This window comes from Sarcophilus harrisii, chromosome 5 (assembly GCF_902635505.1).
Source record: "Sarcophilus harrisii chromosome 5, mSarHar1.11, whole genome shotgun sequence".
In the NCBI taxonomy this organism is placed as follows: domain Eukaryota; kingdom Metazoa; phylum Chordata; class Mammalia; order Dasyuromorphia; family Dasyuridae; genus Sarcophilus; species Sarcophilus harrisii.
The window spans coordinates 146393515-146411492 of record NC_045430.1 but is presented as its reverse complement, the minus strand read 5'-3'; the positions used below and the strand labels follow the sequence as shown (position 1 = coordinate 146411492).

Here is a 17978-nt window from a genome sequence, read left to right as displayed (position 1 = left end):
GGGTTGAAATCCAGCCTTAGATACTTAATGTCTGAGCAACTCACTTAATCTCTCCATGGCTCATTTTTCTCACACGTAATTAAGGGCAGTTGAAATAGATAGCCTGTATAGTTGCTTCCAGATCTAGATCTATGACTCTTTGAACTCCCATTTAAGAATCTACTGTGTATAAGACCCTGGAGATATAAATAATAAATGAAAATCAGTCTTAGTTCTCTAGATATCTAGGTTTTTGTTTGTTTGTTCTATTGAGGCAAATAAGGACCCTTGTCCAGGGTCATACAGCTATAGTAAGTGCCTGAAGCTACATTTGAACTCAGGTCTTCCACTATTTACTTGTCCCAATGTCTATGTTTTTTAGACATTTTCTCTTACAATACCTCTTCACACATTTCATATCCCAGCAAAATTAAACTATTCCCTGTCTTGCATTCATGTTCCATACTTTTCCCTCTTTACATTTTCCCTTCCCTTTTTACTTATTGGAATCCTACATATCCCTTAAATTTCAGCCCAAATACTATTTTCTATGTGAAGATTTCTTTGATTTCCTTAGGAATCTCTTTCCTCCTTAAATTGTAACACCTGACTTGGAGATCTTATTCTATTAACATGTGATATTTTATATTATAATTATCTGTGAACTTGTCATATCACCTTACTATGTCATAAATTTCATAAAAACATGGCCAGTGTCTTGTTTTACTAATCAGTTTCATTAATTATAAAATGGAAGATAATAATTAAATGAGATAATGGACATAAATAAAGTTCTTTTTTATAAGGTTATACAAATTTAATCTACTCTTCTCATTGCAGACATCCTAATGTAGGAGAAAGACCAGCAGGCTTAGAATCATGGTATGTGGGTTTGAATCCTGGCTTTGACATTTACTAGATCTCTCACCATGAGCTAATAATTAAGCTCTATGAGCTTTAGAGTCTATATCTATAAAATGGGAATATTTGTGTTATATTCTTGATAGGGTTGTTTGAGGGAGAAGAGAGCTTTGTAAACCTTCAAGACAAAGTGTGCTATCTAATCTTTATACCTCCTCTCCCTCCCCCCATCCAGCACCTATATAAAAAATACATAATAATGTTGAATGGAATTGTTAGTAAGAGTATAGTATATATTGTATAGTAAGGGCGCTATATTTTGATTCAGAGTGCTTGAGTTCAGATCCCACTCTTTACTACCCAGACAATTCATAATCTCCTTATATCTCAGTTTCTTCTTTAGTAAAATGAGTGGTGGACTGGATGAACTTTGAAGTCCCTTCCAGTATTAATTCTAAGAATGTTAAATGTAAAGAGTTAATATTTAAATCATTACAGTATTCTCAAAAGCTTGGTAACTTCAAATGGATTCTACCTTCTTTGCATCAATCTTTGCCTCAACTACTAACAGTTCAGTCCTGGAATATAAATGTAACAGGAGAAAAAGAAGGGCAACTTTCAGACACATTGTTTTTACTTCCCTAGTTATACAAATCATCAGCATGTTACACTGTGCCCCAAAAGGAAAGGGTTCAGCCTCTTCATTTAGACTTCCTAATAGGAAAAGAGTGCATTTGGTTGGATTGCATTTGGTTTATAGAAGTTACCTTGTCCCATAGCTTGATGCTCCACCAATGGTTGCATTTTTATAAGTTACTGGGCCTTATCAAATTGAAATTTGGGGAACTTTGAGAATGGAGCTATATATTAACTCTGATTTCAGGATAACTTCATGGAACAAAAGAGCACATAAGACAATAATGTCACTGACATAATTAGTAAATAAGAGTGGAAGAAAAGAGAGCCACCATTACTATAGCTCTTCAGCAATACTGATGAGCTCAAATACTAAGTATATTATAAAATTGCTCTAATACTAAGTATATTATAAAAACATTTTAGTATCTTAGTCATTGAAAACTATACTGACTTACTTTATTCCAAGAATGTAATGAGGAATGTGGAAGAAGTTTATCCATATTGTTAATATCCAGACAGAATTTCCAATATAAGGAGGCTAGATGAATAAAAAAAGAGAATGTTTAATTATAACAGTATAGAGGAAGTTGCAAGTCATCAGAAAAACACATTTTCCATGGCCTCTTCCCTCATCTCTAAAAACTGTCCAATATGTTGATTTTAACTATTTATTGTACTTTGAAAACTGTTTTATGTTATATTATACTTAAGAACTCTATTATATTATACTTTAAAACTGTCAGTTCTTAAGTATAAACTATATACATATGAAACAAATATATTTAATACTTATTTTGTTCTATGAATTGAAAATGAAATAAAAATTAAATATTAAAAGAAAATTTTAAAATTCAAAAATAAATATACATGATAAATATATTTTTGCAAGTTATTTGATGTTTACATAAAACAAAATAACAGAGGAATTTTATGCTATTTTTATGAAAGCAATTCAAGGCTATTCTAGGAAGATTATAACTTATAAAAAATTATTCACACAAGACTAGGATCACACAACTCATCGATCTTTAAGTAACTATTGATTTCCACCTAGTCACAGGAGGATGAAATTTAATTAGCCACTGACTACAACAGCTAAAATAAAAACACTCCTAAGCATCAATAAACAGACTGAGCTATCATAATTTACTGTGTCCCTGAAAGCAAAAGGATCAAATATTTAAACTACAGTATCAGCCATACCTACCAATTAAAAATTCCTGAATAGGATCAAATGCATAACAGGTCTTCATGTTCTCAAAAATCCATTGAATAATCTTTAAAAAATTAGAAAGTTAAAAAATCTATTAGTATTTTTAGACATCAATGTGTTACGTGGATAATTTTAATTCAAATTTCTATTTAGAATTTTTTAAATAGACACATTTCTTTGCTGTTTCAAAGGTCCATAATGCAAGATTATTAGAGGTGAAACTGTATTATAATTCATTCATTTATCCTACAAGTATTTATCCTATTAGACACTTCCAGGACACCACGACAAAGACAAAAATAGTTCCAGCTCTCAAAAAAGCTTATAGTCTAAGGGAAATGAAAGTACTTCTGACATATCTATCTAATAAATCCCTTGAGATAAGGTCTAAGAGAGATTTGCCTTAAATTGAATTCCACATTGTAATGGGTCTTATTACATTTATATGATCTATGTCCACAGGTTTAGTATATTTCTTACATGGAGCAAATGCCCAGCCCCACTCATATATCATAATCACTTTGGTGACACAGATATTTGAGACTCTCATCATTTTATCAAACCTCTACTATGTGTTTATGTTAGACAGTGATTAGTATATAGATATTAAATTTAAATTTAAATTAAGGCATTTATAGATATATAGATATTAAATTTAAATTAAGACAAAGGGAAAACTAGATTGTACATACATCTTTATGGTTCTACTGTTCAGTAAAGTTGAATGAAGGTGCTGTAACTGAGGAGCTTGAGAACAAAGTGGAGGACTATGGTAAGGAGAAGAGGTGGGAAAACATAACTAACAACTCTCAAATAACAATAACAAGGATATTTTCAACTACTGAGAAGATTCACAATGGTTTGCTATTCCATGTCTACATTTTAAAATATAAGTTCCATTCTAACCTGGACTTCTAAGACTCTTGGATTCCTGCCTTGTGCCAGCAGGCAATTCAACACAGCCAACCTTTCATAGTCCAAAGGGCTGCTCCATAGGAAATGTAACAAAGATGATTGGTTAAAGCTCACTCTAAAGAGCTTTCCAGAGCACCAGTCCCAAGCCAAGGCCCCTGAGAGTGACTGTAATGGAGCATCAGGAAGCAAGTTCATCTTTTCATTCTTGCCTAGGGAGGAAGGCAGAGGAAAAGAAACGGAATCAACAAAGGCAAGAAACCACCATCACTTAACTAAATATGAGGTGCCCATTTTTTAAAAAAATTGGCACTGTACCTGTAATAAACAGACTGTGGCACATCAAATCAGGATGCTGAGTGTTAAGAAGATGAAAGAAATGTCCAGGCAGGTAAACAGCCACATAACAGTCTGTCAAAAAGAAAAACACTATCTTTGTTTTTGCGAAATCAGAATTCAGAGCTTTTTAGATGAACATCAATTCAGGAATCTGGAATTAACCCCAAGAGAAAGATTGCCGATTTTTTAAAAGCAGTATCACAAAACCACAGACTTCTTATCAATTTAGAGTCAACTACTTGATAAAGATGAGGGCAACAACAATAACGATGGATAATTACATAGTGCTTTAGAGTTTGCAAAATACTTTACAAAAATTTATCTCATTTGAAACTGTAAGGTTATTACAGATGTATTATGAGCCCCATTTTACAGATCAGGAAATCAAGGGTCAGCATTCATATACCCTTTTTTGGTTTTGTTTTGGTGAGGTAAGTGGGGCTAAATGACTTGCCCAAAGTTACACAGGTCCTCCTGACTTAAGGGCTAGTGCTCTAGCCACTGTGCAATCTAGCTGCCCCCTTATTTGTCAATAGATGAAATAAAATCAGAAACAACTGAATTTGCCTACTTTTTGATAAACTCCAAAAACTTAAAATTACTTTAAGAAGAAGCTCCTATTTTGTAAGAATTTTCAAGAAATCTGGAAAACAATTTAGCGGAAATTAGAGCTGGATCAAACAAAACCTCAAAGACTATTTAGTTTAACACTCTCATTTTAGATACAAAGAAACTGAGGCCCAAAGTACTTACTTTTGTAAGTAGTAAGCAATAGAGGTGAGATTTGAACTCCAGCATCAGTGATCTCTCCCCTGTACCATGCTGTCTCTTAATCTCTTATACCATATACCACAAGAAAAACTCAAAATGGATGCATAACTTTAATATAAAAGGTCAAAACATACAAACAAACAAAAAACCCCAAAACAATAACTAAAAGAGAACCAGATGGGATACCTGTCACCATTTTGGGTAGGAAAAGGGTTGTTAACCAAAGGATAGAAGCAAACATAAAAGATAAATTAATTTTCATTATATGATATCAGAAAGTTTTTATTCAAATAAGTACATACAGAACAAGAAGGAAAGCAATTGATTTTGATTAGGAAAAAATCTTTGCAATAAATATCTCTGATAGGAATTTGCTATTCAAAATTTATAGGTATTTAGCATGCATATACAAGGCAAAGATCCATTTCCCCACTCAGTACAGAAGAAGTCAAAGAACTTGAACACTTCTTAAAAGAATTGAACTCTATTAACAAATATGAGAGATTTCTCCAAACAACTAATAAGAAAAACAAAATAAATAAACTAAAGAATTCACCTTATACCCAGCAAACTCCTAAAGCTGTGAATTGGAATGTACCCCCCTCTTCTCCTCTGCCTCTTAGTTTCCTTAACTTACTTCAAGATTCAGCTCAAATCCCTCCTTCTGAAGATCTTTTCTGCTGTTCCTTGTCAAGTCCATCCCCTCTTCCCTAGTTCCTAGGACCTTCCAATTATTCTGTATGCATCTTGAATGTTTCCAAGTCGGTTATTTTCCGTTCCCCATTAAAATGTGAGCTCCTGGAAGGTAAGGACTAGTTGTGCTTTTCTTTATATGCTCAGCATATAGCACACTGAGTGGTCTATAGTAAGGGGGTATAACTTTGCAGAAGAGAGTGCAGCTGATGACTTTGTGTAGTGTAGCTCTACCTCACTTAAAATCTAATTCATGTGCAAATCATGACATCACCCCCATGATGTCATTGGTCCTCTTTGAGAATAAAGGATGAACAACAACAATGAATGCTTATTGACTAACAATCTCACAAATGATTATGAATCCCCAAAAAATCAAAGAATAAAAAGAATGGTTTTTCATAAAACAAAATATTGATAGGCACATTTTATTTATGATAGCAAAAACTGGAAGCAAAGTGGTGCCCATCATTTTAGGGATGAATAAACAAATTATGCTATATGAATGGAATGGAATATTACTGTAATAAAAAGAGAAACATGAGATGACTTACATGAAAAAATACAAAGGAAAATAAGCAGAACTAAAGAGATAAATAGATTATAATAACATAAAAAAGCAACAAGAAAGGCAAATGAACTCAGGAGTAATTCAATTAACTATATTGAAACCTGATGACTGACTGGCTATACTAGCCTGTTATGAGAAATGAGGACAGAATATTTGCTGCATTGGATGGTTGTGCTTGACTATCTTTGTTAGCAAGGGAGTGTGAACAAGTGTGGAGATGGGAGATAAATGCTATAAAGGATGATATGAAAAAGATGGCATTTTTATATGAAAGAAAATGAACAAATTGTGGATCCTATACCTATCAAGTACATCATTACTGAAATTACAGTTTTTAAACTATTGCTATATCCCATATGTGACAGATTAATTTTATAAATACAATTAATACTACAAATAGTAACTTTTACTCCTAAATTAGGCTGCTTTACCTATCTAAAGGAATGCAAAAGAATGGGAAAGAGCTATTCATTAGACACCTCTGCTTTATTTTTCCCTTCAGACACTTCTACTTTGACAAATTACTTAACTTCTTAAGTGTTCTAGTCTCTAAGACTATAAAATTCAGAGAAGGTGCCAATCTGCATTGGTTGAAGGAATTTTCTCAACTGAAGTTTGTTTTATCAATAAAATAACAAATCCAGTATATCTTAGTCTCTGCATCTCTCCATCTCCCTATATAGATATGTATGTATTTTTACTGTCTGTAGCAGGATGTGTATCTCTCTGTCTCTCCTTCTGTATCTCTCTCTGTCTCTCTGCCCCTCTCTCTCTCTCTCTCTCTCTCACACACACACACCACACACACACACACACACACACACACACACACACACAGAGAGAGAGACTCCCAATCTTGCTCAGGCTAGAAAGGCAGTCCACTTATGGGTCTGATCCCAGAACTGATGAGCATGGAAACTTTGATTGGCTTCTTATCCAATCTAGGCTGATTTGTCACTCTTTATGTATCCTAAGGATCTTCTGGTCTTGGGGACTGACCATACTGTTACCAGATTTGTGTGGTCACCCAGTCAGCTTTAGGTATTTCAGAACTTCTAGTTCAAATGATCCACCATCTTCTCTCTTCCCAAATATCAGATTAGACGTGTGCCACAATGCCTAGAATCTAAGTTGTTACTTAATCCCTACACTTCTAAAAACAATTCAAATTAAAACCAAAAATGTCTTTTCCCAAATTTATATGATGAAAAAGCTCCAAGATGAACTGTGACTCCAACCTTTCTAAAAGTGTCTTATGGTACCACGAATAATATATACTGACTATATGATTCTATGCTTATTTTTTATAGACTGTTGGCAAACATTTTATTTGTTGCTAACATTTTTACATTACCTTTGAGAAATCAGAAATATTCATAGTATGATCCTTTCATGACTATAACCCTAAAATCGTAGGAGGCCATACAACCCAGTTTCTAAATTAAAAAGGGAATGACTTTTTTTTCCAAAATGTTCCCAGCTGGTTAACCTCCTTCAGGGATTTGGCAGAGATTTCATAAGTCAATGATTATAGTAGAAATAATAGCAGTCCCAAAGTGACAGTATAATTGCAGAATTTTTTTAAAAAATGCTCTCTGGAAGACTAGAGAATATCATCTATTTGACAGGAAGAGGGAAAATGACAAGAAAGCTGCAATTCAATCTCCTACCTAGATTAAGAAAAGTAATATCCTTTATTGATTGATATTCCAGTGTTCCAAGATCAACAGTGAAGGTCTTGCTATACCCTAAGGAAATAAAATATGAGACTATTTATGCAATACAGAAGAGATGATAATATATTAAAACTTCTACATAAGAAAGATGCCATTGCATAAAAAACTGTAAGCATTTTGTAAAATATAATACAGGGTACAACAATGGTATTTTAACCCTATAGTTCTATACCATCCACTAAAACCCAGCAATACATTCAGTTTGTCCTCTGAGTATATCTACAAGTAAAATGTTATAGCAGTCTCAAAAGTCTTATCTCTTATTTAGCATTACTATAGGTTTTAGAGAGTAAATTTGTGAGGGATCAGATATACCTATGGTACCCATAAATCCTGCATTTTCTAAGAAACTTTTAAAAGAAAACTTTTTTTAAGAAAGGGAAGTTAGTTTTATCAAAGTTTCGCAAAAAGAACTATTTTTTTGTTAGGCTATATCCATGACTTGGAGGACATGTACATTTATTCCATTGTTCACTGCCATCAATAGCTGATTCTTGGTCAATAAGACCCTATAAAACTGTTCTCTTCTTCCCCCCTAAGGTCTCACTTCTAGATTGAGAAAATGCTGGAATATGTCAGGCCGTTCACATAAATCACAACAATGCTGAGTTTATTAAGTTTTATTCTCCATTTTTCTTACCCTGACATTTCAGGTGATTCCCTCTATTGGTTTCAAATTTTAAAATGTGATTAAGTTATTGAAACTTTTCCCATAGATCTAAATCATAAAAAGTAAAGACATTTATTTTGTAGTTTAAATTTATACAAATATATTTGGATATTAATTTACTTTTACTCTCCTACTATGGAAATATTTTTCTATCATGGAAAACTGAGCAAGATGCAGAATGGCTGAATCCAATGCAACCAAAAAAATTTACCAAGATATATTCCAAAATTATTTTATTTCAACCCATCATTAGCCAGCCATAGCCCATCCTACATATAAGCTATATAAATTTGTAACATTCCTCAGCATTGATTTCCTTCTAAATTGATAGTTAATAACTAGAAAGACACTTATCTGCTAAGTCAATCCAATGAATACATTTTTGGACTACATTTAAATTGTTTCTTAATTTATTGATTTTTGTGCCACAAATTTCTGACCAGTGAGATAAAATAAATTGACTGATTGACCATATATAGTAAATGATGAAAGGATTAACTTTTAATTACAGGAGCTAGGAATAGCTCTGCAATTTCATTGAAAAAAAGAACTTCCAGGTGAGAACATTCTACTAACACAGGGCAGCACCTTCTCTGAAACTTATAGCCTAAAGTACAGGAATTAGAATCAGGAAGTTGTTCAGTCATTTTCAGTCATGCCTGACTCTTTGTGACCCCATTTGAGATTTTTTTGGCCAAGATACTGGAGGGATTTTCCATTTCCTTTTCCAGCTCATTTTACATATGAGAAAACTTCAGCAAATAAGTGACTTGCCCGGGGTCACACAGCTAGTGGCTGAGGTTGGATTTGAACTCAGGAAAATAAGTTTACACACTATCTCACTGCTCTATCTACTGAACCACCTAGCTACCCACATAGTACTTAACTATAAGGGAGTAAATATTAATAAATTTGTACTCTCATTCTGAGTAACAGTAAGGATATTAGCATGATTAAAAGCCCAAGACCTGAAGAAACATTCCAATCCAAAAAAATAAAATTATGCAAGATCACAGGATTATTAACAATAACCAAATATTTTTATTGTACTTCAGAGAACAGTTATTCATTACTATGAAAACTACCAACACCAAGAAACTAGAAAACATTGGAAAGACTTAAAAATTGATTATAATGAAACTTTTTTCATCTAGCTCCAAGTTTCTTCTACTATTTTGGAAAAATAACCAAATCAAAGTAAATAATCCAAGAACAAACTTGCATTCTACTGGACAACACCTTGATCTCCTAGGTAATAGGAAAGTAATTTTACTTCCACCAATTCTACTTTCCTCATCTGTAAAGTGGAAATAAGAATAACTACCTCTCAGGAATGTTGTGAAGATATAAACCTTAACATATTACACAAGTATCAGTGATTATTAGTATTATCTTGTATTTTCCTCCCTCAAAACCCTTTCTCATATTTCCCCTCCCTCCATTCCAAAATGCCTATTTCTATTCCAAATATGCTATGCAAGGCCCTTTATGAATAATCACTTCTTCCATGAAGGTTTTTCTAATATACCATCCCCTCTAGTCTCTCATAAAACTGGAAATTATCTTTCCTTCACTTCTCAAAGTTCAATGTCTTCTTTTATATTTAAAATTCCATTAACATGATAGTAATGATGTTATATTTATCCATGTATATGTCATTACCCTTTACCAGAATGAGTTAATAGGTGCAAAGTACTGATCATTGGACCTGGAATCTGGTTAAACTGAGTTCAAATCCAACTTTAGACACTTACTAGCTCTGTCATTTAGACTCTGTCATCCTCAGTTTCCTGGAAAACTAGAATAATAATGGCTATCTACCATACAAGGTTTTCTTGAAGATCAAATGAGATGATATTTGTAATATGCTAAGCACAGTATCTGGCACATAGTAGGTTTTAAATAATTTTATTTGTAAACCAATCCTTTGAGGAAAACCAATTTATCTTGGTGTTTCTTCTAGTCTTAAGCAAAGTGTTGCATAGTAGGTATTTAATTTATTCAACAAATATCCATAAATTACCTTTATGAAGGTAAAACACTAAATATGAAACTTGCTTCTGCACATCCGATTTCTTATTGTAACATACACACAAACTTCCTAGAAAGGAAACAGTAGACAATGATATTACAAACAGACTTGTATCCTAAAGAATACACAGTTAATCAAACTTACTTGAAATAATGCTTTTCTAGATGGTCTCTTATTCTATAAACAAATACCCTTTTGTTATACTGAGCATCTCTAATCTGGACAGAAAAGATCAGCTAAATAAGCTGTAGCTGGAAAGAAGCTAACAGACATACAGTGCAGGGTGTGTTGAGTCAGCTGAACTCAGCTTGCAAGAACTGATGATTAAATTTTCATTGTAAGCATTTACACCTGGGAAATAGGCATATGCTACATATCAAAGCTTGATTTCTTGTTTTGTTAATTTCTAAACTTAAGGAAGTGATGAAAAATGTTAATAATGCAGATTAGACTTAAAAGTATACTTTTTAGAAAGTATACATGCATACTTTTTTTTGAGGACTGGTTTTTAAATATTTACCAGCACACCATTGCATACAATATACAAATCCAGTTATTTTGATGAATATTAAGCTAGTTGATGGGCTTTAAATATAGTTTATAGCTTTATGTATGACTACCTCTTGGGTTTATTTTCATATTATTTGTGCTACATCCATTATTAGACTACATAATGACTGAGTTCATGTTTTTCCATTTCCTCTAACTTTCCACAGAGCCTTGAATAATCTTCATGAAAAGAGTGAACTCAAAAAATATAGTGACACATGATTTTTTTTCAAATCCTAGGAATAATATAAATAATATAAATCTATTCTAAGTCTGAGAAACAAAAAGATAAATCTGCACTATCTGCTTCCATAACACAACTCATTAATCTTACTGGAGGTTTTTTCTGTTTTTTTTTTTCTTTTAAAAAAAAATTCCACAGACTGAATGCCTCATCCAACAACTGAGGCTTTTGTTCTCTCTTTATAAGCAGATTTGACTTGAGTGATATTTCTGTACTTCATCTTAACCAGAACACTTACTATTCCAAGTTAATATTCTGTATTTTAAAGTTACATTTGCACCCACAGGCCCTATGCAATTGAAAGAAGTAAAATACTTCTACTCTTTCTGGTCTGGTCACCAAAGTAACTCAAAGGCTTCCAAACCATTCTGCCTTCAGAAGAGTGCATGCAAAAAATAATATAATCCTCGTTAAGAACATTTTAAACTTATATAACTTAAATCACTGGTTAAATAATAGAAGCAAAATTGCATCAATTCTGATAAATGATATATAAAACAGTATGTGGAGATATTTCTTCATCTGTAAAAAGATAACAGACTAAGAAAAAATATCATATACTTCTTAGTTGGAAGAAACCTCAGAAGCCACCTAATCCAACCCATGCCTGAAAGGGAACTGACTCAACAAAACCCCAACAAAAGATCCTATAGGTTTTGTTTGAAGACCTCTCTAAAAAAAAATACTGGCTCCAATATTGCCCAAGGCTGTCCATTATAGCTCTAATTGTTAGAAAGCTTTTTATCCTAGTTCTACCCTCTGGGATATATCTGCACATAATTTAAGATACCTCATCTCTACTCAAGGTTAAATATCCAATCTAAGCAGTTCTTTTAGGGTCTCAAGCCTCTTCACCATCCTATAGTGGACACCTTACAGATTGTTAATGCCCTTTCTAAAATATAGTTCCCAGAACTGAACATGATGCTCCAGACGTGGTTGGATCGGGGTAAGCTACGTGAAACTATTGCTTCCTATGTCCTGAATACTATGCCTCTCAACGCAATTTAAGAAATTTTTTTATTTTTATTTTGTTTTGTTTTTACTGTCATGTCACTTGGCTGACTCATTCATATCAAGCTTATAAATCACTAAAGCCCTCTGATCTTTTTCACATAAATTGTCATCCAACCACAACTCTTGTTCTTGTGCAGTTGATTTTTTTTTTAACTCAAATACAGAGAACTCTGTATCCACCTCCAGTAATTTTATCTTATTAGATTCAGCCCACTATTCTGGACTATTAAGAACTTTCTAGATCTTCATTCTGTTGCCCAGTGTATGAGCTATTCTACCCTTTGTGTTATTTTAAAATCTAATAAGAACATTAAAAATGTAGTCATAGAGTGCAGAAAGCCCAAATTAGACCTTTCACCTTCAAATCCTTAATCCATGAATTTGCTACCTACTCCTTTCTATTCTTCCTATTTTATGTCAGAACTTAGGCTTTATCCACATTTACAAATTCTTCTGATTGTGACCATCAAACCTATTTTTGAGCTTTGCTCTAGATTCTACCCAATAGTTGCTGCCATATTCTACGATTACCTCCATCCTAGGAACCCAAAAAGATGAATGCTTCATATTTTTAATTTTTCATCAATAACATATAATGCCTAAGCCCTAGACCATATATATTACATTGAAGTATAAGAAAGAGAAGACAGCAAAAAGAAATGATGTCCAAATACCCTTTCCTCAATCATTATCTCAAAATACATATTTAAGTCATGTTCCTGTTTACAGTATGGTAATTTATACGAATGCATTGGACTCCCCAACTAATTCACCATTTATGCAATGCTTTCTTTTGCAAAATTCTCATTTATTCTCAAAAACTATTGTTCCTGTCACCATTATTCTAAGGCAGATCAGAAATTTGGAGTGATGCTAAAATATGGCAGAAGGAAAATATGCCCAGTGAAAATACCTTGAGGCTAATTTTTAGTATTAAATAGATCTAGATCCATTGAGTATGACACAATCTATTCCAATTAGCATTTATTTTACACTGACTAGATATAAGACACTGGGGAAACAAAGACAAAATAAAAACTCGTTCCCTCTTCCAAAAAGTATGTATTCCACTCAGGATACAACATGTACACAGAGAAGTATTACCAGGATAATTTGAAAGGGAAAGAATATTAACAGCTGCAGGGAAGACTTGCTGCTTATCACTACCACAACCAATGTAACACTAGTGTAATTACCATACTGTGAACAGGAACATGACTCAAAATATCTGTACTGACTAAATGACTAAAACAAATGGTATTTGGACACCCCAAATCACAAAACAATGGCTACTACAGGGGGAACTGGAATGGTCAATTATGTTAATCTACCATAAATTCACTATTCGTGAAAAAATTAATGCAGGGAGAGAAATAACTTGAGAGGCAAAGCTTCTTGATGAATCCCTTGTACCTTGTGAATGTACTATAAATTTCCATTAATGAGGATGATCATTAAAGAATATCAAAACCAGCTGGCTAACAGAGAATAATTTTTTGACAATAAGAACTTATAATATTAATTTTTCATAGGATATTATCATTTGGAATAATTATAACATTGCATTAAAACCACCAAAATACCAATGTAATTTCTTACCCAGGAAACAAAAAACCAATTTTATAAAATTTTGTGAAAGTGACGTAGGATTGGGTTTTTTTTCCTATCCATCCCTCTCCAGTAGAAAGTGCCACAAGAGGGATTTAGTCAGCAGATTATTAGCTATTAAAATAGACTCAGTTCTTAACTAAAATTCAATTTAGAGCTAAATACTTTAGAGGAAAGGAATGAGAGTTTCCTCCCTTCTGTGACTAGGGAATTTATATTCATTTATGTGCATGCAGAGAAGAATTAAGCTTATTATTGTGTGGATAACTACACTGGACTTGGATATGATAGACCAGACCACCTGTTTTATTCCATCCCTCTCCAATTCTACATCTCTCAGGAAGTGATTTTTTAAGCACATACACAAAACAGGTCATTTGAAAAGGCCTTCTGTGGACCTCTGAACTGACAACTCATCATTTAATTCCCTTGGTCGGAAAACAAAAGTGGATTCTCAGAAGTGCTTGATCTTAGCCAATCTGGAAGCATCCCATTTGACATAGGCAGCATTCTGTCTCCAGGGTTGGCCATGGAAAACAGGGCACATTTTCTTCTCTCACAGACAGTGATGAGAGGAAAAAGCAGACTCATTCACAACTCATGCCATCTAACTTATCAAGTATTTTACTCAATATGATATGGCATATAATAGCCCATTTATAAAATCATGCAGTAAACAGTGAAAATAGAAAGAGTGAATCAGAAAGTACCACCTCTGAATGCAACAAAGAAACAAGAATAAACACAGCACAGAGGTTATTTTTAAAAGAACCATAGAAAGCAGTTTTACTCCACACAGTGCTGAAAGGCAGGTGGTAAACTATCTAAATAAGGAACACTGAGGATAGCTAAGGGACTCAACTATTAAAATACAGCTTTTAAGCAGATGCCTTTAAGATAGGCTCTCTTCTCTCTCTCATTTCCCTTACCATATACATCTAAAGAAACATTCCTTAGCTTTCCAACCTTAGGCTGGAAGAATCTAAACAATAATTATTCAAAATATATGTGCTGATGTCTGTCATATATTGGGTTTCAATTATGGCATGTAGAAAAGTTGAAAAAAATTGCACCATAACAAGAATACTTCCCAACAATGCAATTGTCTCATGTGCTCTTTTGACAAACTGAAGTTTCTAACTACTTTTTATCCAACACCTTACAAGGAATGAATCCATGAAAAAAAATTAATAAACATTGACTATGCTACAAAGCACTATCCTTATCATTGGATGAGGATAAGAGAGAAGCAAGATAGTCCCTGAATTTAAGGACCTCCCATTCTAATACATGTAGAAGGGTTCATTTGCAAGACAAAATGGAAAAGCCCAAATGGTATGCCCAATGATAATGCATCTTCCTTATCAATGGAAATTTATAGCACATTCACAAGGTACAAGGGATTCATCAAGAAGCTTTGCCTCTCAAATTATTTCTCTCCCTGCAGCAACTTTTTCATGAATAGTGAATTTATGATAGATTAACATAATTGACCATTCCAGTTCCCCCTGCAGTAGCCATAATTTTGTGATTTGGGGTGTCCAAATATCATTTGTTTTAGTCATTTAGTCAATACATATATTTTTTTCTGGTTTTGAGGTCCCTAACAGCATAAAGGACTTTGGTGGCAAAATCCTTCTTTTTGGAGTCTTTAGTAGGGATGGCTGTTGAATAGGTGGAAATTATGGCTCTTAGGCAGTTGTCAGGTCTCATTTCCACAAAGCTTGCTCCCTAGACAATGATTAGAGAGACTGGGACAATATTTGAGTAACCTGAGGAGTATTATTGCCAGAGTTCTTACGTTTATCAGGTGATGTTATAACCACTTGATATCCATCTCTACAAGAGTTTTTCCCTTGGAGAATGGCTACAGAGGCTGGCCTGGACTCAGTCCTTGTGACTTTTAGGGAAGTAAATGGGGGAAGGAGACAATGTTGCTAATACAACCAACAATTTGCAGTAATGTTTTTAAGAATCTTCATGTAAGTCTTACTTTGTTGACTCATCATACTTAGTATATGTCCTTGAAGATCAAGTCAATGAAATACAAACTCTAGATTACAGGGGTCCTCAAACTTTTAAAATAGGGGGCCAGTTCACTGTCCCTCAGACTGTTGGAGGGCCGGACTATAGTAAAAACAAAAACTTTGTTTTGTGGGCCTTTAAATAAAGAAACTTCATAGCCCTGGGTGAGGGGGATAAACGTTCGCAGCTGCTGCATCTGGCCCGCAGGCCGTAGTTTGAGGACCCCTGCTATCCTGCCAGGATTGAAAGGCAGCAGGAACAAACTTGATGAAAGACTATATGTCTGTTGTCAGAATCAAACTATCTAAATTTTGAGAAGCTCAACAATGGGTTAGCTACAGGTAATTTCTTGGGAGAAGGGAGCAACAGAAATTTTCAAAGACCATTTACTTAATTATAAAAGGATTCTAAGATTGATGTCACTGGAGGGAGAAACCATATTGATAAAATTTCAGATCTTTAACAATTAAAGAAATGTCTCCGAAAGCTTTAGAGCACTATTTATTAAATATTTATTCCATCTAACCTCCATCTAACATTGACACTAGCTTAAAGGGCTAATGCACTGTGACAGACTTTCAGGATTGGAAGAAACCTCAGAGGCTGTATACTCCAACTTCTACCTGATCACAAATCTATGAAATAATGTATATAAAGTGCTTTAGATGTTATATAACTTAGAAACTAACATTTGTATAATATCTAGTTGCTAGAGTATTTCTCTACAATGTTACTGAGAAGGGGCTGTTGGGTTTTTGTTTGAAGGCCTTTCATGAAGAACTCTTGAGGTAGTCCATTGACATTTGGACAGTTCTGATTTTTAGGAAGTGTTTCTTTGTGTCAAACCTAAATATGCCTTTTTGTAACTTCTTTTCTTGTCTCTAATTCTGCCCAAGCAGAATTCATCAAATTCTTTTTCTCAGACAGTTATTTGGAAACAGTTTTTATATTTTTCTGCATGCTATGTTTTCTTCAGGCTTATATTCCCTATTTCTATCACCAAACATCATGTGGCAAGACTTCACTATTCTGGTTGAGAGCATTTCAAAATGCCCCCTAAGTTATCTATCTCTTTCCTAAAAATTTGACTCCCAGAAATGAATACAACTGTGGACTTTTTTAAGGTGGCCTACCATAATATTAGCTTTTTTGGCTATTACATTATATTTTTGATTCATCTTGAGTATGTGCCCACAAAAACAGTTGGATTTTCTTAAAAAGAAATATTGACCCAAAGCTTCTCCTTTTTGTATTTGTAAAAAATGATATCTTTTATTAAAAATGTAACACTTTACATTTCTTCCTATTAGATTTTGTCTTGTTAGATTCAGCCCAACATCCTAATCTATGGAATTCTTTGTAATTCCCAAGTTTTCATCCAACATGCTAGATCTCTCTCTAAACTTTGAGCCATCTGCAAATTAAATGAATATATCATTTATGCTTTTTCCTGTCTCTGATGAAAATATTAAATAACATAGAGTCCAATCCACTAGAGACCTTTGATCCTTGCAAAGCATATGATATTCTAATGATGATTCACTTCCATTTAAGGACAATATATTTGTCCTATAGAAAGTTATTTTTGGAAATATATCTGTGATCTCAATGATTTGAAACTTCTTTCCAGTGGTACATATTATAACCCATTCACACCTGCATCCCTGTACAAGAGGAATCCTACCCAATAAGTTGGGTGAGGGAGGACAGAATGGTATTCTTTCTCCTGACATTTAAAAGAAAACCAAAGAATACTTGGACAATTCATCTTTTATCACCATTGACTAGTTAGGACATTTTCTTCTTTGGCTAGAGACAGCCCCTTATGACATCCTTTTATCTCAATTCCTCTTTCGGATTTCTTGTTTATTATGTAACAACCTGCTCATACTTTCCCAGTACCTTTTCCTTTATCTTTTGTATGGTATTCAATATTCTCAAATGGATCTGGGATTTCATCTCTTTGGAAGCCCCCTGTAAAGTGGATACCTGCCCATTCTGCTTGATTCTTGTCCAAAGTCTCCCATAAGTTGACCATGCAAGGCCCAACCAATATGTCTTCTTCTGACATTAGAAAAGTGCCAATGGAGCACTCCCGCAGTGCAGCCAAAGTTCTTCA

General features: G+C 33.7%; 1 protein-coding gene across 6 annotated transcripts in view; it reads right to left on the bottom strand.

The window, feature by feature from the left end:
* The window catches only part of GSAP (gamma-secretase activating protein), a 99309-nt gene that overhangs the window by 44003 nt on the left and 37328 nt on the right, over positions 1 to 17978 (bottom strand). For 5 of the 6 annotated variants that reach the window (XR_004229609.1, XR_004229611.1, XR_004229610.1 and 2 more), the window contains exons 13-18: positions 10408 to 10485; positions 7649 to 7726; positions 3923 to 4015; positions 3599 to 3816; positions 2687 to 2756; positions 1935 to 2017 (exon numbers count right to left, since the gene is read on the bottom strand). Coding sequence is in view for 3 of the 6 variants with exons in the window: in XM_031938691.1 (XP_031794551.1) it covers positions 1935 to 2017; positions 2687 to 2756; positions 3599 to 3816; positions 3923 to 4015; positions 7649 to 7726; positions 10408 to 10485 (620 nt within the window). In the remaining 3 variants the exon portion in view is untranslated. The remainder of the gene's footprint in view (positions 1 to 1934; positions 2018 to 2686; positions 2757 to 3598; positions 3817 to 3922; positions 4016 to 7648; positions 7727 to 10407; positions 10486 to 17978) is intronic. The other variant, XM_031938690.1, reaches the window with a different exon arrangement.